Consider the following 25,007-nt stretch of genomic DNA (forward strand, 5'->3'; position numbering starts at 1 on the left):
ATACTTTACAATATTTATTTTTTGTTTTTCTACCGAGGGACCATATGGCACAATATCTTTTGAACGCCCATTGTTGCTCAGGTGAGCGATGTGGCCCCATGGGCCTCTTGTTAGGTGTTATTCCTTTAATTTTATTGGTTGGTCTTGACTTCTTACTCTTGTTTGTTCCTCGTTTTACTTATAGATGAGTGTGCATATTACAAGTTAATGATATGTATATATATGCATCATTGCTATAAACGTATGTATTTATTGTTTTAGAACATGAGGTTACATGTATGTGCTAACTTATGCACAGACTTGTGATGGAAATTTTAAAGTTTACTTTCCTTTTGATTGTAGCTGGTATCAAAATGAAATTATACTTTGAACTTCTATCTCTTCCCTCTTGCTAGGCATTTTCGACCCGAACTTTCGGGCTATGGGCATTTGAATGACATCGTCTTTCGTACATGAAAAATGTAAAATAATTGCATTTTTATTTATTTTTTTTGCGATTAAAGTTAATTTATTTTTCCGTTTTGTGTATAGTATGATAGTATGATAGAAAGATTGTTTGAGATCGTAAACAAAAATAGAGATGTTTTTTGTTTTAAATTTTCTAAGCATAATCTATCGATTTAAATAGAAAAATCATTTCATGTTTTGATTTCTTTTCATATATATATATATATATATATATATATATATATATATATTAAGTCTTATATTGGTCTCGGTATCATATAACAAGTAAAATAAGTTCTAATATTAGTGCATTCATTTGACCGAGTTGTATAATTCTTGTTTAATTGTGTGATCTAGTATTGATTTACTTTCAACTTACACTATTTTGTAATTATATTCATAGTGTATGGTTTTTGTTATTGGTTGAAACACATTATTTGTTTTAATAATTTCAAAACGTACGCGTATTTATTATTAAACTCTAATTGTAACTTGATCAGAGTTTTCATTGATGATGCTTTCCCTTGAATTTACACGCATTTTACCATTACATAATTATGTATCTAGACGTAACCAGAGTCTCTGTAGTTTATTAATTTATACTATATCGAGTAAATCTTTAATGCCAGAAGTTCTGAATGTGCTCAATTTCTAACTGATCACTTTTTTGACAGGATTTTTTTTAACTACAAAGGATGGAAGTGCAGTTTATATATATATTTGTACATGTATAACAAATATTATGAATTGTGTGTAATGAAAGTGGTAAACGAAAATAAATAAATCATGCTCCTGTTAGTGATATGTTCTTTCTATCGCATTGGATTTTTTCAGGGGTGGGTTCCGTCAACAAGCACCTGTGCGTTTGACATGCCTTATTCAGTCACGTCTGCTGATTTTCAATCGCATCTCAGTGTTTTACATATAAATCTACATATATTGTACTGAAAAAAATATGTCAAGGACGTTGCACAAAGGGGACTTTACAGAAAACGAATAATCACTAATGGTTGTTCAATTTATGAAAATTCCAGCATTAGAAAGAGTTTATATACAGTCTTCAAAGTAAAATCTCAAGATCATTAATCCCACACCAAGTAAATGTAAATGTTTGTAAACATCTCCCGATCAGTACCATGAGGTTCGGTGTTAATCGAAGCGAAAGACTAATTAAACGACTGGCGAGAAAAAAGGTCACCAACTCTTACATGTATTTGTTAAGGTGGTATGGGACATGTCCATGTTGTGAGGTATTGTTTATCGAAATAAAACAATAAAATTAAGTGAACTTATAAAAAATTAAGTTCCTTTCCCAATAATGTCATCTACATGTAACAGCGTAGCGAAGTGGGTTGAAGGATTTACTACGAATCTGGAAGTCATGAGTTCGAATCCCACTCGGAGCTTTACAATATTACCTCTCCAAGTTTTTTAAAAGCAATTTTTTGTTTAAATTTTGTAAAATTTGAAAATTCTAAACCGGTGAAATTATTTCAATTATGTGCCTTAATCCACATTAATATCGACAGATGTCCCATACCAACTTAAATACGATTCACTGTGTGTGTGTGTGTGTGTGTGTGTGTGTGTGTGTGTGTGTGTGTGTGTGTGTGTGTGTAATGGTGCGATTCTCTCTGCGTTTCTAAAATTATTTTTGCTTTAGTTATCATTAGATCAAGATTATTTAAAAGAAAAATATGAGCCGTAATTTTCAAACTTTGTTTCGTTTCAAAAACCTGCCTCTATGGTAACTCTGCATGTTTCATGAATCTTTATTATAAATAGTTGATCTGCTACAGTTCAATTGTAAAGCATCTGCAGATGAAGACAGAAATGAGCCATAGAACGAAAAATAAATGTCTCTGATGTATAATCTCAAAAGGTACAAAAATAAGGAGAAAAACCCACCAAAAGAAATTTAAAAAAAAAACTAAGAAGCAAAGAAACAAACGAATGTCAAACTAACAAACAACAACAAAAAAACTATTATTTTTATCAACTTAAACTCTTTAAAAAACATTATTTCCCTCAAAATAATTGCACACTACAAGTGTACATATTATATCTTAGACAATTTTACTAAATACTATTGAATACTAGTGACCTAGTAATCAAGAAATATTGGTCCTTCAGAAAATAAAACAAAAATAAGTATTTTAAATAAGTATTGTTTCATTAAGACGAAGTCGTACTTACATCAACATTAATATATGGGTGTCTTATAATATTTATAATACTATGGAGATACAATTATTTAATTTAAAAAAAATGACGAAAAATAAATGAAATATTTTATTTACAACCCTTTAACCTTTATATCAGATATGAACACATGGTAAGCATCATGTATTGTACATGGTGTTTACGACAATAAAACAATTGTACATTTAGAATACCGCAATAACATCATGAGCATTAGCCCAGTGTACAACACTATTTACAAACAGCAAACAAAAGATGTCCGCCTGTAACAACGATTGTATACATCGTCAAAAGGTAAAGTATAACAATTTCATAATTAAATTGACATGTCGGATGAAAAACATATGGTAATCCTGAGAAGGAGAAATGCCATGTTTTATAACAATAGAGACCACTATGTAGAACATTATCATATATTCCGTGTTTTCCTCCTTTTCCCCCTTTTACCAATGGCCCTGTGGTTTATGTTTACATTAGATCTACTTTGATGGGAACCATTATCTCTTCTCACTATTTTTACAGGCTCCATACTTTTGAATTTAACCATCTTTTTTAGATAGTTATGAGTTTCACTACGGTTCAGTTTTGCATCAAGTTTATATTTCTTCATTGAAATATCTTTAGTTTCTTGTTTCTTTTGTTGGTATGGTACTTTTGATGTCTTTAAAATTGATCCCTTTGACCTGGCTTTTTCTTCCTGGCGCTTTTTAACCATTGCAAACCATTCCTCGAAATTCTTGGATACTTTTATTAGCTGGTCTATTTCAGAATTCGGGTTAAGTTTGGATGCCTTCTTCCTCTCATAGTACCTTTTCAATGTATTGGTTTTTGATAAGTTTTTTCTTAAAGCTGTTTTTGGTCTATAGTTGAAAGCCGTATCTTTCCATAAATACCGGTCATCATTTAACATCTCCGCTAGTTTTCTGTTTGGTTCTTCGAAAAACTCGGTTAAGATCTCCCATGTTTCATTTAACATAGATCCCTGAACGGTTTTCAGTTTTGTCTCGTATGCCTTTGGTAGATTAACAATAGTATCCACCAGTCGAGTGCTGATATCACCTGTCATAGAAAACACAAGAAACTTGTATTATGACTTCCAATTTTTGCTATGGAAAATTATATAGACAGAAACCGGGAAACTCTTTTAGTAATATTTGTCAATTGTAAATATTCATCGGAACTATTTAACGGCAGCATTTGAATATCTTCGCGTATAATTCGGAACCTTTGTGATGTTACTAGCTATAGTGTCTTACATCGCAAAAAAATATTGGGTTTTTTTTATATGAAATAATTATCTACTGACTATTCAGACAATGGAAAGTTAACCAGTTTAACCCACTAACACCCCTCTTTCAACAGAAACTGGAAATGGGAACTTGTGTTACTGTCCTTGGGTAGGCAATTTAACTTTGCGGAAAGTTCCTGTAACAAAATATAGATAAAGGTACCTGTCGCAATAGGTACTGATTTTATAAAAATGTCTTCCACTCTTTATATGTTAAGGAATCCTGCATCGAGAATGAATAAATAGCACTCTGTGTATAAAGTCAATAGATATTCTGAACCGTGATATCTTCGAGGAAAATGCAATGAATGTAAGTGTAAATAGAGTATAATGTTATTGAAGAGGTCTATCTATTTTGAGTGTTCTCATATTCAGAATTAAACAGGAAAATTTACAACAAAAAAACAACCTGCAGAATAGATACGTGTAATTAAAACTTTCTTTTCTTATCATTATTTAATCAACCGCAAACTTACGAAGACCTATGCGTTACCACTGGGCCACGCATATACCATTTTTTATAGGATGTCTTTTTGATATATGTTGCTATGTACAAGATTGTACTTAAAAAGTCACTAATTTTCTGTACGAAGACCACGTTAAACCAAAATTAGTTCAATGTAAACATGTACTTCAATTTTTGTAGAACGTAAGTTTAATCGGATTTTTTTGGTTTACAGTGGTTCAAATAGTCAAATACCTGTTTCCAACCTTTAAATACATACCACAAGTACCTATTTTCCTGTATATTCTTAACAATTCCTTAAGATTTTGATAATGTCGTGTAAGATAATTTAAACATTGGTATTCTGTTATTTGCGTTTTTTTAATATACTTTAACGAAATATTTTCAAAATATTGAAAATGTCTGATGTTTGCAAAAGCGTTTAATTGTAGGCGAAATCGTGTACTAAGTGCGCAATACCTCTTTAGATATCTAATAGACATGACAACATGGGGTACATACAGGTACAGTTTAATTTTTTCTTAAAAAGGAAAATTGGGTTTCAAAAGAGAAACACTACAGATTTAAAACTGGTGAGAGAAACATAAAAAAGTGATTAGACTTCTAAATAGGCTACTAGACTAATGATGAATATACAGATAAATTCTTAATACTAGTAATAAAAACACAAGGACTGAATCTGAGAGTACTTTTAAGCAAAAAAGAAGATATTTAATTAACTTATAATATTTTTGTTATGCTAGTAAACATATGACTAATATTTTAGTTTAACCTGCAGTTAGTTGTTTATTTGTTAATCAATCTAATAGTTTAAAAAGAACAAGCTTGGGGTTAAAACTACATACCGACTTCGAGAAACTCAAATAATTTGAATAGGCTGTACTTCTTATCTTTCCTATAATCTTCATTTCTAAAGATGAATATTTGATCCCGTGGGAAAACAGACATCCATTCTTTTAGATGAATATAGTACAAACTTGCTGACAATGGAAGCTAAAGGAAATAAATACAGAACATAAGCGTATTAGTAAAAGTAAAAACATAGGTAATCACAGATTACAAAGCTCACCGAGACGAGGCATCACCTTTATGAGGCATCACCTTAAGACCACCTTTATCATGAAATATGAAAATCATACTTTATGATCTTGGATATTCATGGATACTGATTTGACACAATATCGATAATCATCTGTTAAAAAATTGTATGATAATCATCTGTTCATTTCATAAGATATTATAAGATACAAAGTGTATCAATACAATAATATAAAAAACAATATTGTTTCATACCATACTAACAATATATATCATATAATACAATAAAATACCGTAATAAATAATGAGATTTTATATTGTAACACATCATTTGACATTGTATTGTGTTTTACATTGATGTATTTGATCACATAATACAATATCATTATATATGATATAATATAGTATTATATGATGTAATATCATATCACATAATACATCACAAAATTGTACATCATAATATCATATTGTTTAATATAGTATGACATTGTATTGAATGATACTGTATCAAATTTGATACATAATATGATATTGAATCATATGATACATTATAATTTGATACAAAATTGAATCATATCATATGATACAATATCAAGTGATATAGTAATATATTATATAATACAATATCATTATAAATATTGTATCATATAATACAATATTATATATTTCAATATCATATTATACAATACCCTGTGATATAATAATAGATTATATAAACTTATATCATATTATACAATATCATATGATACTATATAATATAATATACAATATCGTATTATATGATACAATATTATATTTTGCAATATCATATTTAACAGTATCATGTGATTTAATAATATGTTAATGATACAATATCATATTATACAACATTGTATCATAATATACAATACTATACATAACAATATCATGAAACAATATCATATCATAAAATATAAAAAAAATTGATACAATATCATATCGTATACAATATAACATATGATATAATATTGTTTCATATTAATCAATTGAGTATCATATCATACAATACTATATCATAGGAATCATGTTATATCATTTAACAACAAACACATCTATCAAGCAGGTTTGAGTGAGGTAGGAGATTTTTTTTAGCATCCTTGATAATGGAGATCAGGCTCTGCATCTGAAGATACCTCTGCAATTCATTTATATTATAGTAAATCAACTATGCAAGCTATTATCTATAAAACATGTGATATGTTATAAAAAACTAAACCTCATCCAGCATCCAAAACCTATGGCTCAGATTCAGCATTCAAGCCAGTCTGGTGCATCAGTATCATAAGACGCATCATCAATGCAAGCTTAGTGAAGTTAGAACCAGTAATAACTAAGATACTATCCTCAGAGGGCACCTGTTTCAAAAACTTTAACTAGCTCTAAAAACTTTAACCTCCTTCAGCATCCAAAACCTATAGCTCAGATGCAGCATTCAAGCCAGTCTGGTGCATCAGGATCATAAGACCCACAATCCATGCAAGTTTGGTGACGTTAGGACCAGTAATAACTAAGATATATTCATCAGAGGGCACCTGCTCCAAAAACTTTAACCAGTTCTAATAACCTTAACCTCCTCCAGCATCCGAAACCTATGGCTCAGATTTTGCATTAAAGCCTGTCTGGTGCATCAGTATCATAAGACCCACCATCCATGCAAGTCTGGTGAAGCTAGAACCAGTAGTAACTTAGATATTGCTACCAAGGGGCACCTGCAACAAAAACTTTAACTTGCTCCAAAAACCTTAACCTCCTGACCAGCACCTGAAATTCAGGATTCAGATTCAGCATCCAAGTCTTTCAAGTCCATACGTAGGTCCAGATGCATCATCCATGCAAGTTTGGTGAAGATAGGAAAAGTAATAGCTTAGATACAGGACCTGCAAGAAATACTTTAACCAAGTGCGGACGCCGACGCCATAGTTTAATGTAAATGTGTGCTATGCTGATATATATACCTTAAAAACATCAATTAACCATATCCAACAGAGAGACAGCTAATGAAATTTAAACAATAGCCCAATAAACAAATAAACAAAAGCCATTACCGGTAAAGTTGTTGTCAAATTATGTCCATATAAACAACCCCTGTAACTGCTCCTTTCCACGCATTCATTTAAGCGTTGAATCCCCGCGATGACGTCATGGTGAAATTCCTCTGGGGTCCTCCCGTACCCTCCATGATAATAATGACTGTAGAGTCTGCAATGTCAATTCACTTACCTTTAGTCGAGCTCTTTTATTTATTTATTTTCTTACACTATTTACGCATTATCTTAATCAACTTTATTTGAGCCTAAAAAAATCATACTTTGAACTATGATAATTGTCTGTAGGTTGTGTTTGATTCAGAGTGGACCTGTTGCTCGAAAGTCCGGATTGCATATATGCATGTACACGTAGGGAACAAAGGACCGGTATATTTCATGTCTGTATTCTAATAACAGCCTCCCTTCTTGACCCCCAATGGTGAATGTTTGTTCACTTTTTAAATTGCTCGTCAGGAATATTTGGTATGAGTCCTGACCTTCCACCCACACTAGGCCCGTTGCTACGAGCCATATATGGGTCGATAGATAAATCTTTGAAAACTTAAACGTGAATATGGACAAAACTAAGAGAAATCTAATAAAAAAAAGTACCTTTCCGCGGGTTCTCGGAGGAGAAGAATGAGTTTGATGTTAGGAAGCACGTGCTTCACGAGGTGTGGGGTCATGACCTTTGGGACGTTAGCATAGGGATCGTTCTGGTGAATGTCTCGCCAATGTTTGTGATCCCAGAAATCCATGGGATCGCCGTGCCCTGTAGGAGTTATACCAATGTTGCGAAGTTATGGAACCAGAAATCCAGATATATGGAAATGTTGGACAATCACGAGTTACAAACAACAAGTATTTATAATGAATACAGTACTGTGGTTTCATTAATATTCAAGGGTATCAATTTTCGTGGATAAAGTGAATATCACAGTTTCAAGGATTCGTAAATTCGTGGCCAATTACCCTTTCAATACAAAATGTTAATAGAAATTGCATTTCAATGAATATTTAATTTCATGGATCAACTCAACAACGAAATCCACGAAAATCGTTATTCAACGAATATTGATGAAACCAAAGTATATGTTTATCATCCTTAAATCATTTAATATTTATTCGTTTGATGAGATATCGGCGCTTCTGATTGGTTGAAAAATTTCTTTGATACCTGCATCAATAAAATTTTCGCCGGATCTACTTTTCTCAACTGCTCTGATCTAACACTATTTATAGAACGGGAATTTCCAAGATAAACACTGTCAACAAAATGTAAAGTTGTGTCTGTTTAATGTCAGCAAACAAAATGCAAACTTGTGAATATAAAAACTTGAAAGTTTAACCTTCAAAAATAAACAAAACACTTTGTTTGATTCACGAAATAGAAAATTAAGCGTCTTCTCACGATTTCGTCTGCTTGAGATCAATCAACATTTACAGCGAGGCTGGCTGTTCCTTTTAAGGATTTCAATATTATAACGAACATATAGGCATATAAACTTTCACGGTAACACTGCTGTTCCAATTTGGTAACGATAATTTTAAAATTTACACACGTAGATGATCGGCCATCAAAATAAGCGTCGTATAGAAAAGCTATGAGTAATGCATCAACTCCTTCGGTGAATTCCAAGCGGCAGATATATACCATTTAAGTACATCACTGGCTATTTAGTTACCACAAAGTATACAAAAGTCGCTTATACATACTATTCTTTGTCGACATATCAGCTATTTTCGTCCACGATCGCTTTTCCTTGGATGGTTATGTCCAGTTGCATATTCCAGCGATCTCGCATGAAAACTAGTTTTAATACACAGTGAATGATATCACAAGCTATCGCATGTACAGTCTGTATTTTCCTTTCGTTTTCAATTCAGCCGGTTCAGATTTATCTCACTATTTGTGTTTAATCCATTAAATTCAGCCTAGTAGCTCTGCATCAGCTGAAGGCGAATCCATTTTGAATATTGTTGCTGTTGTTGTTTTGTATTCATACGCGCCGCTTCTTTTACATTATTTACATTTTTGATCAATGACACTTCACATTTTTTTTTATTTGAAAATGTTTTATTAAATGATAAGAAATGAAGATAATAATTTCTCTATTGATCGACGTATCAAAGAAAAAATTGACCGGAAAACTTTTTCATCAATGCGCTTCTTAAATCAATATCATTCATAGATGAACGCAATAGGATCTATACGACCATCGCAACACCAGAGAAGCTGAGATTGACTTATTCTTGAGGGTTTTTTTTTCAGAAATGAAAATTTTGTGGATATAAATGATTTTTTAAAAGGATATTTAGTCCATAAATGGTATACATTATTTACAATATTTGTTTTAGATTTACATACGTAACAGGAATTTTTCAACCAGAGAATTCATAATTTTCTTATTTTTAACAGTTACTCTGAAATTAAATCATAACATCTAGCTTCAAGTCTTTATGTCTGTCTTTTCGTGTGTCTGTTTTTCTCTGTCTGTCCGTCTCCTTTTCTCCCTCTAGTAGAGAGTCTGTACAGACAAAAGATTAAAAGAATCATCTCTCTCTCTCTCTCTCTCTCTCTCCCTCTCTCTCTCTCTCTCTCTCTCTCTCTCTCTCTCTCTCTCCAGAGGAAAAAAAGTACCTGTTATAAGATCTGAATACTGTGACCCATCTTCTATAGACATTTTAGTCTCCCCAATTTTTTGAGCGTCAAACGCTCGTGTGAACTGTTTTACAGTCACTTTAGTATATCCGTCGGTATCTGAACAACAAAATTATCAAAGTTATCATTTATCACCAGTATATTATGTTACAACATAAGACAGAGTCAAATTTATATTGCAATTCTGCACATATATTGTGTAGAATAAGGGACATGTAATTATGGCAATGTACGTACATTCTCCGTATCTCCTCCAGGACCAAAACCATGTTTCTTTCCCCAGAACCCCCGCATTGGGCAAGATCTGGGGGTGCTGAATTAATCTAAAGAAGAGGTCTGTTGTCCCTGTCTTGCAAACGCCAAAAATGTGAAAATAAGGCAGGCACCGAAGAGTTTTGTTTTGAACAGAGGAAGAACTGCTTTGACTTTTTCCGGATGGTTCATACCAGCAAGGGTTTTTGAAATTCTTGAGGAACGTCCTTTTCTCCTAAGACAATTGAAAAAACAACCCAGACTCGTTAGCAGAATGGATTTCCATTGTGTGGTACATGTAGCAAATGGTTGTTATTGCTTTAACTGTGACCAAAAAATGGCGATCACATTTTATGGTTTAAACAACAGACAAACGTGGATATATAACGAATTCATATACGGGATATTTCATCCAATCACACTTTCAAGCCAGACAGTGTTCTTGGCTACATATATGTGAGGCATATGCTTGTAATTGTTGTCTACGATTATCGTAACTTTCGGGTATGATGGTAAAATTGAGAAAAGAAATGCACTTTAATGTTATTCTAAGCACTATTGTTTCACCTGCGTTTCAAACTAAACTTGCTGCATAAAATAAATGATTACTTTATTAAATTTTCTAGACCACATAGTGGTAAAGCTGCGGGTGCTGACTCTATAATGTCATTTGCAAACTCTACGACAACGACCAGATAGTACCGACACTACCGCAATGAAAAACGAAATTACCAAGAATCAAACAAGTCATATAACGTCATACATACCAAGCAAAGAATGTCCTCTACGCGCGTACTGGAAACGTTGCTTGGACAAGAATATTTCTCTGGCTTTACGGTGTATTCTTTCACGAACCCTTCTGTATTGTGTACAAAGAGTGCCTCCAGCGAAGGTTGGATGTATTTTTGTCGTAGATCGATTTGAAGGGAAATGAGTATCACCAATACACCGAATAAACACAGGCCAAAGAAGGAGCGGGTGATGTGTTTCATCCTGAAAATAGATTAATAATTTGAAATGAAAAATGGGGTTAAATCTAGGCGGTGTTAAATCATGTTATGAAGACAGAACATGATTTGATCCAATACGATGTAAATGGCATAATATATGTATAACGAAATTCATTTACTTATTTTAAATTCCAATTTTGTTATATAAACATGTGTCTAATTAGATATTCGTGGCTTAGAAATGAAGATTGACATCTGAAAAATGTTGATGTCGTAATCACTAATTTATCAGTTTTCACAATCAGTTAATGAATAGCAGACTTCAAGGAAACATACCTTAACTAGATACATGTACATGTATAACACTTACTTGTAAACGCTGTGCAACATTGTTAAAACTTCGCGACATTGATTTTACTTGTTCAATATCTGACTGGTGGTACTTATTTAATGCATTTAGTATCAAATGATCCAGGCTGGCTGGAATATTGAGACACAATTGAGGTATAATTGCTATTATTATCTGATAATCATGCCTCCGGTATTATTCTCATGATCCATAACTAAACAATTGTTGTACATTGCTCATTGATTTTGTCATGAATTTATGTTAAATTATTACTTTACTGAATTGCTTACATATTATCATATTCAATTCATGTCATACATCAAGGACGAAACGTTTTTCGTGGTTCCTATTCTTGATTTCGTTTTATATAAACAGTCACACAGCATTTGTAAAAATGCAGAAAATAATTCTAAAAAAGTAAAAAACTTCTTTCAAGAACTTACACACGTACATATCCCTGTGTTGAAGCCAGCATCACGCAAACGAGTTCACATCCATCAAAATATCACATGATACGAAAACTTATAATCATTCCAATTGTCTTTATATCATGTATATTAAGAACTACCTTCATTTCTTCGGTAATATATATATATATATATATATATATATATATATATATATAATTTTCAGCGCGGTAACATCGCTAGACTTTCGGAATTCAGAGAGATGAGATGAACGTAACTTTATATAGCACTATCTGCCCAGTTATAATATTTATTAGAGTAATTAATTACAGTGTAGTATACATGATTATAATGATGACACAATATTTACATCGTATATGTGATACCATATGATGGTTCCTGTGGATTTTTAAAGGTAATAAGAGATTTAATGCATAAAAAACCCACCGCAATCATGATACATGTAAATTTACATGTAATTATAAACATGCAATGCATATATTTAAACAATAAAATGCTTTCTTTGGTGATTCATTCAGGATATGAGGGTAACGACATTGCATAAAAAATACATAACCCGCGTTGTAATTTTTTTCTCCAATGATCGCTACCTTCATAACCTGCATGAATCATCAATGAAAGCATTTTATCATTTATATTAACATCTTTCTTTTAATTAATTAATAAATTGATTAGTGAAAATCGCTTAATTACTGTTAATGTTCATAAGTACGTTAGCTAAAAGAAACAGCCAAATAGTCTCCTGTGAGATTTTGAGTCTGGCATTATCATGATTATTTCGTGCAGTTTGTAATTTTTTTAGGCTTTGACTTATCGATAAACAGGGCGTGTCAATTTCAGTCCTGTCAATTCCTTGCCAGTTTCAGTCGCTGTAGATTTCGACCAATCGATAAATAGTTAAATCAATATTTACAAGACGTATTCAGTGTACTATATTTACATCTACCAAATGTTATACAATTTTCAATATTTCTTACGGAAACTTACAGTTAATTCATAGCTCTATAGAAACAGCCAGACTGAAATCTACACGGCCCGTTTATCAGATTTTTGAATTAGATCATGTTGAACTGTTGGGGGATAAAAAGGGCATAGAACCAACTCTGATTTAAGAAAAAATCGATATCTTTAAAGGGTATTCAGCAAAGAAAATATCTTTTTTTTCAATTTTGAAATACATTTGACAAGCTATGTGTCCCTTGAGAATTAAATAGGAACTCGAATTCGAGAGAATCCCAACTCGCACTGGTTACATGTATATAATCTATGTTTACTGTATTTACATAGGGGCATCTCAGTTGTTTCTCCTAGCTTTGAGCAAGGATTATTGTTGTGGGAACTTACTACAGGTCTAATACATGCCAATTTTATTTCCACAGTTCTTTAAAATTGAACCATGCTAGAAGCGAATAAAAATAGTGAGTGGGCTTGAAATAAATTTTACCTTATAAATTAAAATGCTAGGTAGATTTTGTATGTAACCTCATGACTGTGTCAAAATATTGCTTAGCTATACAATTATTCAAAGATTTAACTTATTGTATTCGGAGACAAGCTTAAGATGAGTGAAATACATAAATATACGATTAAACTGTGGACTAATGCTTTAGAAGTTGAATAGTTTTTACACCAAACCATCCCCATTATCTTGAGTCATTTGTTCTTATCGATCACGTGATGTGTGCTTAACTTTGCTGAATTTAAATGGAATTCAAGCATACAGAAGCATTTGGAAAATTAACAATTTGCAAACTTCAATAGGGATAATTAAGGGGTTTTTAAAACTTTCTTTAACAAAATCTCTGAAAAAGAATAATAGGCTCACTTTTTTTAAGAGAGAGAGAGAGAGAGAGAGAGAGAGAGAGAGAGAGAGAGAAGTGATGAATTTAATGTCCCGTTAAAAGAACGATAGCTGTTGATTAATTTTCGTTTGTTCACGGACTGTTTGTCCTATGGCTATTTATTTTAACAAATTTGACAAAATAACCCGACAGAGTAAAAGCGATATTAACAGGTTGGGCACCAACCCCCGTTTGGTGTTTGGAGTCCCATTTGGTGGTTAAATGCCTGAACGGTATAATTATTTAACCTACCAAATGGGACTCATTTTTTGTTCAACTCGGATTACGTTTTTCTGGAGGATAGGCGCATCACGTTTATTACCGGGGCAAGTACTCTGACATAATTGCTTCTTGATTAAACATTCGTTTAAAAAATTTTATGTGTCGATTTTTCCGCACACGTGTTTTAAAAAAGGCCGTGATGAAATGCTCCCCGGAAGTCGCATATAAACAAAGTGTTCATGTCTTCTTAAAGATCGATTTTAATCAAAGTACGACATGGCCTCATTCCTTGAACTCTGTACTTTCGATTTCTATCATCCGGGCAAGTGAAAAACAATTGCAGCCAATCAAAACAATGATCTTTAGCCGTTTAGGTGCGTGTCATAAGCTAATTAAGGTTTGGAGCCCCGTTCGCGCTATATTAAATTTCTCAGTAAAACTGACTTAAAATCTTAATTAACGAAATTTGTTTTGTTAAAACATAAATAATGACTTATTACCTTGTACTTTTGGTATTATTTTCATAATCATACTTTACTTTTGTCCATGAATTTTACTGAGGAAATGTACGATTGGGCCTCCATACCTAAATTGAGCTTTCGACGTACATCACTTAAGAACACCGATTTCATTTACTGCAATTGTTTTCCACTTGCCCGTATGAAAAAAATTGAAAGTACAGAGTTCAAGGAATGAGGCCATGTCATACTTTGATTAAAATCGATCTTTTTGAAGACATAAACACTTTGTTTAAATGCGACTTCCGGGGAGCATTTCATCACGGCCTTTTTAAAAACACGTGTGCGGAAAAATCGACACATAAATTTTTTTAAACGAATGTTTAATCATGAAGCAAACATGTCAGAGTACTTGCCCCGGTAATAAACGTGATGCGCCTTTCCTCCAGAAAAACGTAATCCGAGTTGAACAAAAAATGAGTCCCATTTGGTAGGTAAAATAGGTATACCGTTCAGGCATTTAACCACCAAATGGGACTCCAAACACCAAACGGGGGTTGGTGCCCAACCTGATTAAGAGGACATCGTATTACAATGTATAGAGTCCGTGGTGCATGAAGTGGGACGGGAACGTTATTATTGTAGCATCAAACTTTCATAAAACAGAACTTTATATACATGTATCTTCAGATCGTCTCTATACTCTATCCCAAGTTTCTGCTTCCACCATTTCTGCTTCATAGCTCGATAATCATCAACACCTTGGTGTCCAAACTATGTTCATCTGCTACAATGAGCTCAGATGTTCCATTTTGAAACACCCTCCTAACGCACCAGGTTTCAATGCACAACCAAGAATAGAAAGTCTAAGGACGTGAAAAAAATACCCGGATGATAACGTTGGAAAATTGTGCAGGGTATCCCGAGTACCTCCGAGTGGAGAAAAGATGTAAACATTTCTCATTATAAACTAATAAATCTCCGTAAGAAATTTGTTTTTGATCATGTTAATTTCTTTGGGTCAAAAAAGATCATGTGTCAAAGAGGAAATCTTGGATTTTCCTCCTTGGATCGATTTCGAATTTCATTCGTTGACAGGTAATATGTATCTCATTTAAATTGGTCAAAGAGTAACTGAAGCAAAAACTTTGGATATAGTATTATAGTTACTGTAAACGATAATTATGTTAGGGAAATAGCGGTTCAGTCACAGCAGGTCATGTTAAAATGGCAATACTAGATTCCTGGTTAAACACGCGGGATTAATATCCGCGTATAAATCGCGAGCTCTCTCAGCGGACACTGCCAAAGTAAATAACAATTGTGGGGATGAAAATGTAGCGGCCCGTGTCGTATAATTTAAGGTCCGACCCGTTAATCGGTCCGGCCGGACCTTTAATGTTAACATATAAGGTCCGCCTTTCCCTTATAAGATAAGGTCCTACCTGTGTTTCAAACAAATAATTATACACAGCTATGTATACATAATTGTAAGAAATACTACAATATTTATGCGTAGTTGTTGAAAAAAAATGTTCAGAAGCTTCTTTTACCGCCTGTTTTCGTTTTGTAAGTGAGTGTTTGACCAGAGATAGAAAGACCTGAGAAGTTGCCCTTATACCCCATAGAACGAATCAACCAAAGTTAGGCTGATTTATGGAAGTTTTTAAAAGTACTTGGAATTCTGACATTGGGCCGCGGAGTCCGTACAATACGTGTTGTTATTGAAGCTTTTTTTTAACTATCACGAAATAGTCCACGTTGAAAAGTTAAAAGGTGACATTATTCAATGACCATTTAACAAACTGATTTAAACATTATGTATGACACTAAGGTATTTGAACAAATATTGTCCCTTAATGAGCACTGCCACAAAATGCATTCAAAGAAACTTCGATGTTTATAAAGTTTAAGAAATGCGTACTAGTATATTGTGTTTCGGCTTTCCCCGTGACCGTGGTTTTATGAACACCATTAAATTCCTGAAGACAATACAGACAAATTAAAATACTCAGCTGATATAAATTAAAACATAGAAACAAAGAAACTAGGTGTGCCAAAAGGAGGGTTTCACAAGCGGTGTGAGGTCGACCAGTATCTGATCATACGAAGCTGAGATTCATAAAACACTCCAGGTACCTTGAGCTGACACGAGTACAGGTACTATAAAGCGACCTGTTTAACGAGGCCGAGTACAGAACGAGTACGCACGCTTTCGCGCAGCGTTTCATTTGTATTTTGACGTCATCATTTTGCTTTGTTGACGCCATGGCGTGATAGTTTCAACTGCAGATATTCAACGAAATTTGTTGAAAATAGCTCATTTGATGCGTAAAATTGATATTATATTGTGGAATAAACATAAATGTCTCGAATTATAAGCTATATTTGGGCTCGGGTCGAAAACGTGAAGAAAGTTCAGCAAGCCTAGCCCTCTGTCACGTTTTCTTAACCCGCCTAAATATAGCTTAATTCATATATTTCAAGACAGTAACCATGTATTTTATATTAATGACCCTTAATATGTGATGTTTTATATTTATTTATTACTTAAATATGTCTGAATGTTTTAATCATACTATAAAGATCACCATTTCCGCCTTTGTCAAATACAAAATAGCCATTACCTGACAAATCTGGGAAATTGGGCATACAAAAAACAACTTTGATAAGACCCCTGGAACAAACCAGGTGGTAAAAGTGTTTTTTTATTTGACCATTTGATGCCTTTTAGCAATAACTTTAATATGTAGAACAGAAAAAGAAATCCCTAGGGCAGAAGTTTTTAAAAAATTGCAAAATTGATACATTTCAAGCAAAATCCCATAGGGTCCCATGTTAAAAATTAACAAACTTTGAGATTGCCCCTTAAACAAACGGTGTGGTAAATGTCTTATTTTTTTATCTTAAAAAAATAATTATATCAGTAGAAATTCATGTAAAAAAATTCATTCAAAAATCTAGGGCAGAACAAATTAGACCCGGCTTCGTTAAATCGAAGAGACACCGTGCTGTGCCATGTATTTATTTTCAATTATGTATTCAACTCATTGCACTCGAGTGTTTTCCATACCTGGCTGGGTACAACAAAGAGAAAATAGATCTCACGTCACAACACATTTCAAGACCGCTGACGAATTGTTGTCCAATTGTTTGGCCTGACTAGGAATATACTCTTATGAGACTGATAAATAAACGCAAGGTAATGGACATACATAAAGTAAAAAAGAACTTTTTAAAATCCTAACCACACAGAATTGGAATAAATCACGGTCTGATTCATTCCTCTCGAAATTTACAAATCTTATGAACTAATGACGGACCATATTAGTTATTAAATAAAGAATAACAATATGAATGAATAAAACTGTGATCCACATTCTTCAGTTCTTTTGTTTAGCACCAAATTCTTAGAACCTTGACCGTGAGCAAATATTTTGAAAAGGCAAATTCACAAACCGGCATTTAAAAGGATAATGTCTATAGTGACCAAGCGGAACATTTACATAGACGAGGAGTAGAGCCACTGACCTGACTGGCTGGTAGACTTGCACAACATATGTTTAATTTCCATTTTTCGCTCAATAATTTGCACCTCGAAAGTACACTTCATCTGTTTACGTTTCTGCTCGTCGGAAGTTTAAATTTCGTTAGAACTGTACAAGAAGAGATGTCGTAATGCCGACTGGTCGGCCTATTATCCAGAACTACCCGTCAAGCTCCAGTGAACATTACGTATAAAAACATTCAGGGCAAAAGTAAGCTGCCCATTCAAGGTTTTATGTTTGAACAAGTTAGGATTTATATGTGATAGTAATTTACAGTGAAAATCAACCAGTAGTACTCATTCAACAGCATTTCATTGGTACAAAAATATTTACATGTAAACCGACCCACTGTAATAACGATCGAAAAAGTCATGGAATGCAAACTCGTAAAGGGCACTATAGCTTTTATCAATCGTAGAAGTTGTTAGAATTTTTTTGAAATAAGAATACAAGTATACATGCATACGTACATGTATGTTTACAAGTGTTTAAACAGTTATTATAATATAAAATTAAAGTACTGAAAGTTTTGGAAAAGTTAGCAAGCTTGTTTTTAAGTTTTTGGGGAATACATGCATTAATATTTCATTAGATTTCCAATACAAGTGTCACCAATTAATTTTAACATTACGTTTTTATCGTGAAGATGTGGCGAGCCCGGAAGGATGCATCTCGGCTAACAAAGAGATGGTATTGACTTTTAAGAAAAGTAAACATTCAAACTATTACGCACGGTTATCTAACTAAAATAATAAAATCGAAACTCATGTTCTCTTACAATTAGCAGCTGGTACATTTTAAATCTATAATTTTGTAAAGTTAAGAGATGTAAATTTTTGATATAACACATTAATCTTTATTTATGTCTACTAATTGCTAGGATGTCCATATTAAAAATAAGTGATTGCACTCAAATTGAGTTTAAAAAGTGGCCTAGTATTTTTGTTGAGGAAATGTGAAGCAGATAGTGCTCATATATGTGATCTAATTTTTAAGTGGATTATCTAATTTGCTAAAATTGGTTTACATGCAGGGAACACGGGGCCCTGACTCTTGAGATTTTTTAAACATTTCAGAATAAACAAGTACAACTTACATAATGTACTTAATAGAATAGCAAGGAATGATCTCAAAACTTTCTGAGAAATTGCCCCTCTTCACATGTTCACGGGTCCATCACCACGCTCCAGCCCCGAGCAGCTGCCATAAGCTACCATAGGATTTGTCAGCAGTGTAACAAATAATGTCAATGGTGTAACAAATAATGTCAATGGTGTAACAATAATGTCAGTGTTGTAACGCTTCTCATTTTCCAGATTTAAGAAAACACTATTGCAATCAAATAGCCAAGCTTTCTTTATGATGAAAGTTTCTAACTTGTAAAATTGACAAATCACAATTTCTCAAAATGTTCAAAATATAAATGAAATGGAAGAAAAAGTAAAATGGTTAAATAATGCCATGTGGTGTAACAATTTTGTCAGTAGTGTAACAAAAATTTTTGGTTACACCACTGACCGTTATACCACTGATGTATCAGTAGAACTCATGAGAACAGAAACTACACATAGCCACATAGCCTATGTTATAATGTGATAAACATTCATCATTCATGTGAAGCACCTTTTTATTCTTTCATTATAGAAAACCTTAAATAGCACGTTATCCCACTGACATACTTTGTATTGTATTTCTCTGAGCATACTAATATTTTCTGTCATACTTTCTCCCACAATGATGTCATCACTAATACGTTTATCTTTTCAGCAGCAGCAGTGAATGATGTCACTATGATCTGTAAAATTTTAACTTTTGTAAAATATCATTTATTTGATGTATTTTAAGATAGTTTTAGATAACATGCCATGTTACACCAATATCATGACGATTTTTTTGGGGACGAACATATATCTCACCGAATTCATTGTTCTTAAAAAAGAACTTGTTCAGTAGCATAGCAAATATATCAACATTTGAATATTAACGGTGATTTTTGGACCAAAACATCAATATCATTGATGATATTGTAGGTTAAAGACGTTGGCAAATTTTATTGACAACATAAATTCACTGGTATCTCATAGCGAATAATATTTTTTTTTATACTTCAAGCAGTAAAATTATCAATTTATCTTTTCAACAATAAAGTTTAAGGTTTCTAAAATCCAATGGTACTGTGGATACCCCCCCCCCCCAAATACCCCCTTTAGATTACCCTTAAAGCAATAGGCTGAATAATTGTACAATGACCCATATATTTTATGGTATCAATGATCTGCATTGTGAAAGTTAATAACATGCTTGGTCTGTCGAGCTCTATTTACATTATATACTTAGAAATATTGAAGTTTCAAAACGTTTAACATACAAGGGACAACTAATATAAGTCTGAAATACGCATAGAATTATTTGCTTTTTTGAGAATAATAATCCTATAAGACTCGAAATGCTAGTATTAAGAAACGCTCTCATATCTAAACTAATAATTATACTGATATCCAACTGGTGAAAAATTATAGTTGATACCTTGTAACCGTACGCGTATTGACCAACTTGTAACTTTATGTAAAAAAAAAAATTCAAAAACACATTTATTTGTATCTTTATTTATTGAAATAAAGATTCATTTGTATAAAAAAAATATTCGATGAAAATGTACACGATATGATGGCGCAAGACACCTTTTAACTCTAACACATTTACGTAAAGAATCTTAGCACAAACTCAAGCGCAACCTAAGATACAAGTACTGCATAGAAACAGACTTTGATCAGTTAAGAGTGGAGAGGAAGAGTCTATATTATATTGAATAATGTCTAAGCTATACAGCGTCCACGGAAGATGTACACATCATCAAAGGCCATATCTCCGTTGTCTGTTCCTCCAATGATGGCCTCCAAGAAAATCTATAGATTGATAAATGAATAGAAAAATTAATAAAAATCTCAGCTTTATTAAAAAACAACAACAAAAAACTTTCTTTCAAATAAACAAATACTGTCTATTATATCAATACTGGTGTTGAATTCAATGCAAATTGGTAAATTTAACAAAAGTATTAATACAATTGCAATTGTGATTCAACACGAAACATTCTCTGTAAAAATTATTGATAGTCTATTGCACACTTTATAGTGAATCGAACATTGGCATAGACAACCCACCTGGAACTTTGTGTTCATGGTGATATCTTTAGAGTACGTGTGCCAGCTTCCTCCCTGGTTGCCCTCCAAAGAATCAAGAACTGTGTCTCTATCTCCAACTCTTGTGTTCACTCTGAACTTGTGAATGTCTTGTCCGTACAGGAAGTAGTAAAATCGGAGACAGTATTCACCGGCGTTCAGAACAGGGGAGATAACTCGTGCATCTTCGTTGTGTTCACCCTGTGCCCCAGCATAAACGTAGTAGCCTAGAAAATTAAATGTACGAAGGTTATTACTATCAATCTCGTTTGTTTACCGAGGCATTTGCGGATCTAGACTTCAAATTCGTTTAATTCACGACGTGCAATTTTCAAAAAAGGCCTTAGACCTTCTCCCTTTAACAAAATCCCTCCTCAGACATTCATTATCCCGTCCCCGGAAACTTAATAAGATCCTTGCATGCGTCTTCGTTTATTTAGGGGACAATTACCTGTTCCACTGCTGTAATCGGCCATTGGTCCGGTGACGTTGCTACGAGGAGATGGTCCCTTCATTCTCTGGAAGTCGAAATCGTCATCTGTCAACTGGGTCCACTCGCACAGATCGAATTCAAAGTTACAGTATGAGACGGTGCCTGCAGAAAGGTAAAAACCATGTTATTCTTTCTCAAAAACTTTTCAAGCTTCAAAAATATCTTTTGAACATTAAATCTTATAAATTTACATATGTAACGTACCGTCCAAAAGGTCGATCTTGTTTCCGTTATCTGTAATAGAAACAGAATACACACTATTGAAGCTTTGCTTTATGTGGCGGTTTTTATAGAGATGCTATATTATATACACAGTCAGTAATTTATTATGAAGACATGTACAAAATTTTGCATGTGATGCGAATCAAAAGATGGTGCAACACCCGCATTATTTGATCTACAAAAATTACATTGAAGGATAGGAAGAAATTGATGTCAATATATAATCCTACATATGATTTTATAATGGAAAAAGTTTCTGTAGTGATAAATATTAATCTTTAAGTCTTTTCTTGTGATAGGTGAATCTAATTATTACCAATTCCACATTTGTATTCTCTTTGGATGTTAAGAATGTCGTATTTGCTGAGAGAAACTTTGTATGGAATGCTGACAGACTCGTATTTGGGGGTGAGAGTGGGTTTGGATGGGTCAATGGCCCAGGCGTATGGGAAGAAGAAAGTAATGGACTCAAAGTCGAATGGGTAGTTGAAGAATGTTGTGTCGTTAGTAATGTCGAAGAATCCACGGTACTCTGCAAGACAAAGCCACATCGCAAATGATTCACTGTTTTTATATACACTCATTCGTTCAAAAAAGAATCTGCCGACAAAATAACGTATTTCAGTCGTTAAACAATGCAAAATCCGAAAGAAACTTTCCCTCTGGTTTAACACAATCAGTTGGGGAGTAAGTTAATAAGACTTAGTCATTACCTGGGGCAATGTTTTCGTAGTGGACCATGACCTGGCTATCTCTGTCGGGGCGACGGAACTCGTTGAAGAAGCCGAGCAAGTACATGATGAGCTGCATAATGTCGGCCTTGGCGGCATCACGGTACAGATGGACGTACTGGACACCCCCAAGACGGCCGGGCAAGCTGTCTCCAGATCCACTGTTAACAACAGGGGGTGATTATTCAAAATTAAACAGGCAAATGTTGAATTGGAAAAGCAAGCATTCTGAATCATCCAAAAAATCATCGAAATATAGTTTACCCTTTTCCTTTTTTTTATTATCTTCATATGTCTTTAAAACGTTTAGGTCTATACAATAAATGTATGACTGTTTCATGTTAAAAGCACCTTTGATCTTACAAGAAAAAAACCCTCAGTATTTGTTGATATATTGTCAAATTAAAGACTGTGATACTCACTAGACAACTGATGTGAAAACAACGTAGTCCTTCTCCTGTGTTCTAGGAACAAACTGGACACACGGCATACCATTGGCGTGTGTGGAAAAAGAGATTTCCTGCATAGCTGCCAGGACCTTTTCTTTCATTGATCCATCTAACAAAATAATCCTCTTATGAATATAACTACAAACACAATTCTATTGCAGCTAAATACTTTATAGCTATGTACTATTATATAACGTTTCTTGGATATAAAAAATGAATAAATAATTAAATAAAGGAATAGTTACCTAAACTAACGTCAAAGGCAACAGGGACTTTTCCATTTGCCCATAGCCTGCTGCTGTCTGTGATAATATTTCTGAGTTGCTATGAAAAAGAAAAAACAAAAACTACATATAATTAAATAAATTGTATTTAAAGATGATAGAAAACATAGAGTACAAAAAATTGTGCTGAAATGGTTATTCGCTGCGGTCATTTTGAAGTTTTCTATAACACTTTTGTTATTTTTCCCGACTTCACATGTAAAACTTTGAAGGATTTGAAAAGTTAAAGATCAAAAGTACTGATCGAGTGCTTCTTTGATATTACTGCCGATGATAAGGTATAGATAAACCATTTAAGGACGTTTTTTCTAGGTCGACATTAGTATTAAAATGATAAGACGTAGTGACGAAACGTCTAGGTCACTAAGAACACGCTGTCTCAACGTGACCTAGATTCATTTGTTCAAGACGCTAGGTGATCGCAATATTAGAACATTAAATGGCAAGCCAGGTCGTCTGATTCCTTGGTTTCTAACCAATTGCCTTTCGTATTGGCATTCGTTGCAAAGATATGCCGAGCAAGCTATTTGTATCCAATTTATTTTACCCATACGGTGTTTAAAGTGTTCTTGTGAATTCTATATTAAGAAACATTGGATTCATCAAAATTTTACAAACGTAAGCTTCAGTTATTTTAATAAGAGTTGTAAGAAATGCATTAAAATTACATACAGCTTGGATTGAAATTTTGTTTAAAATGAGAATAGTATATGCAACATAAACGTATTTGTAAACAAGAAAGTTTCTAAATTATTTTCATTCATCAGCTCCGCATTTGCATTTAACAAGATAGCTGCAAAAAGTATTACAGTAGTGCGGAAATTCAATCAAAGTTACAAGAGAACAGTACCTAATGGCATCCTTAGTGAATGCATAATGCGACATACGAGCAGAATATAAATGATAAGAATTAAAAAACAAACGTACCCCGGGGACAGCAGACACACCCAGGACAACAGCGAAGCAGAGGACGATGTTGGTAGTGGACAACATGATGACGATGTGGCACTCTGTCTTGAGAACTTTACCCTTTTATAACTCTTCTAGGCACATGCGCATTCACAAGATACAATTAATTTAGCGTCTCGGTATCTAGAGAGACGATATTTATATTGGAATGGAAATCATTTTATCATTGGGCTTATTCTGTCTTATCTCACGCGATTGGATGACTCGAATCAAGGGTAACCGAGGTTACGGTGAACAAATTAACTCGGACACACATCTCTCTAGAATAGAAGACCATGTTGTTTGCAACGGGGTCACCGTTTTATTGTCATAAAGTGCAAAGAACTATTTCTGCAGTCTTCAAGTATTTGACCGACATCCATTTTTACTCAGAGTGATAGCACAAATTCTTAAAGTTAAATCATTTGGTGCATTTCTTATATATCTGTTACATGAACGTACCACTAAAGTGCAAGATATTGCAATAACATTATGTTGAAAG

The 25,007-nt window shown here is 33.4% G+C and overlaps 2 protein-coding genes and 1 long non-coding RNA gene across 3 annotated transcripts; 1 reads left to right on the plus strand and 2 right to left on the minus strand.

The window, feature by feature from the left end:
- Positions 1-2,201: 2,201 nt before the first annotated feature.
- LOC128173285 (carbohydrate sulfotransferase 15-like) lies at positions 2,202-18,353 on the minus strand. Its single transcript, XM_052839002.1, has 8 exons — positions 18,180-18,353; positions 11,168-11,393; positions 10,386-10,635; positions 10,128-10,247; positions 8,099-8,258; positions 7,505-7,658; positions 5,249-5,396; positions 2,202-3,708 (listed from the first exon to the last, which is right to left on the minus strand). The coding sequence occupies exons 2-8, from the start codon at positions 11,390-11,392 to the stop codon at positions 3,059-3,061; spliced, it is 1,707 nt and encodes a 568-aa protein (XP_052694962.1). The 5' UTR covers position 11,393; positions 18,180-18,353; the 3' UTR covers positions 2,202-3,058.
- On the plus strand, positions 14,068-17,449 carry LOC128173295 (uncharacterized). The gene is made up of 2 exons (XR_008242469.1): positions 14,068-14,141; positions 15,229-17,449. It is a non-coding gene; the product is annotated as an uncharacterized LOC128173295 (long non-coding RNA).
- Positions 18,354-20,786: 2,433 nt separating the features above from the next.
- Positions 20,787-24,638, minus strand: LOC128168362 (meprin A subunit beta-like). Its single transcript, XM_052834620.1, has 9 exons — positions 24,485-24,638; positions 23,519-23,597; positions 23,247-23,382; positions 22,807-22,985; positions 22,410-22,625; positions 22,076-22,105; positions 21,830-21,973; positions 21,361-21,605; positions 20,787-21,102 (listed from the first exon to the last, which is right to left on the minus strand). The coding sequence occupies exons 1-9, from the start codon at positions 24,548-24,550 to the stop codon at positions 21,013-21,015; spliced, it is 1,185 nt and encodes a 394-aa protein (XP_052690580.1). The 5' UTR covers positions 24,551-24,638; the 3' UTR covers positions 20,787-21,012.
- Positions 24,639-25,007: the final 369 nt, after the last annotated feature.

This window comes from Crassostrea angulata, chromosome 1 (genome assembly GCF_025612915.1).
Source record: "Crassostrea angulata isolate pt1a10 chromosome 1, ASM2561291v2, whole genome shotgun sequence".
In the NCBI taxonomy this organism is placed as follows: Eukaryota; Metazoa; Mollusca; class Bivalvia; order Ostreida; family Ostreidae; genus Magallana; species Magallana angulata.

Bases quoted from the DNA above. Each gene is read 5' to 3' on its own strand.
- LOC128173285 (XM_052839002.1), bottom strand. From the start codon at position 11,392: ATGAAACACATCACCCGCTCCTTCTTTGGCCTGTGTTTATTCGGTGTA. The intron at 10,248-10,385 runs GTACGTACATTG...TTTGTTGTTCAG, and splicing joins CTGGAGGAGATACGGAGAAT to ATACCGACGGATATACTAAA. The intron at 7,659-8,098 runs GTACTTTTTTTT...TTGACATTGCAG, and splicing joins CTCCGAGAACCCGCGGAAAG to ACTCTACAGTCATTATTATC.
- LOC128168362 (XM_052834620.1), bottom strand. From the start codon at position 24,550: ATGTTGTCCACTACCAACATCGTCCTCTGCTTCGCTGTTGTCCTGGGT. The intron at 23,383-23,518 runs GTAACTATTCCT...TTATTTTGTTAG, and splicing joins TGCCTTTGACGTTAGTTTAG to ATGGATCAATGAAAGAAAAG. The intron at 22,106-22,409 runs GTAATAATTAGA...TTTCTATTACAG, and splicing joins AGAATACAAATGTGGAATTG to ATAACGGAAACAAGATCGAC.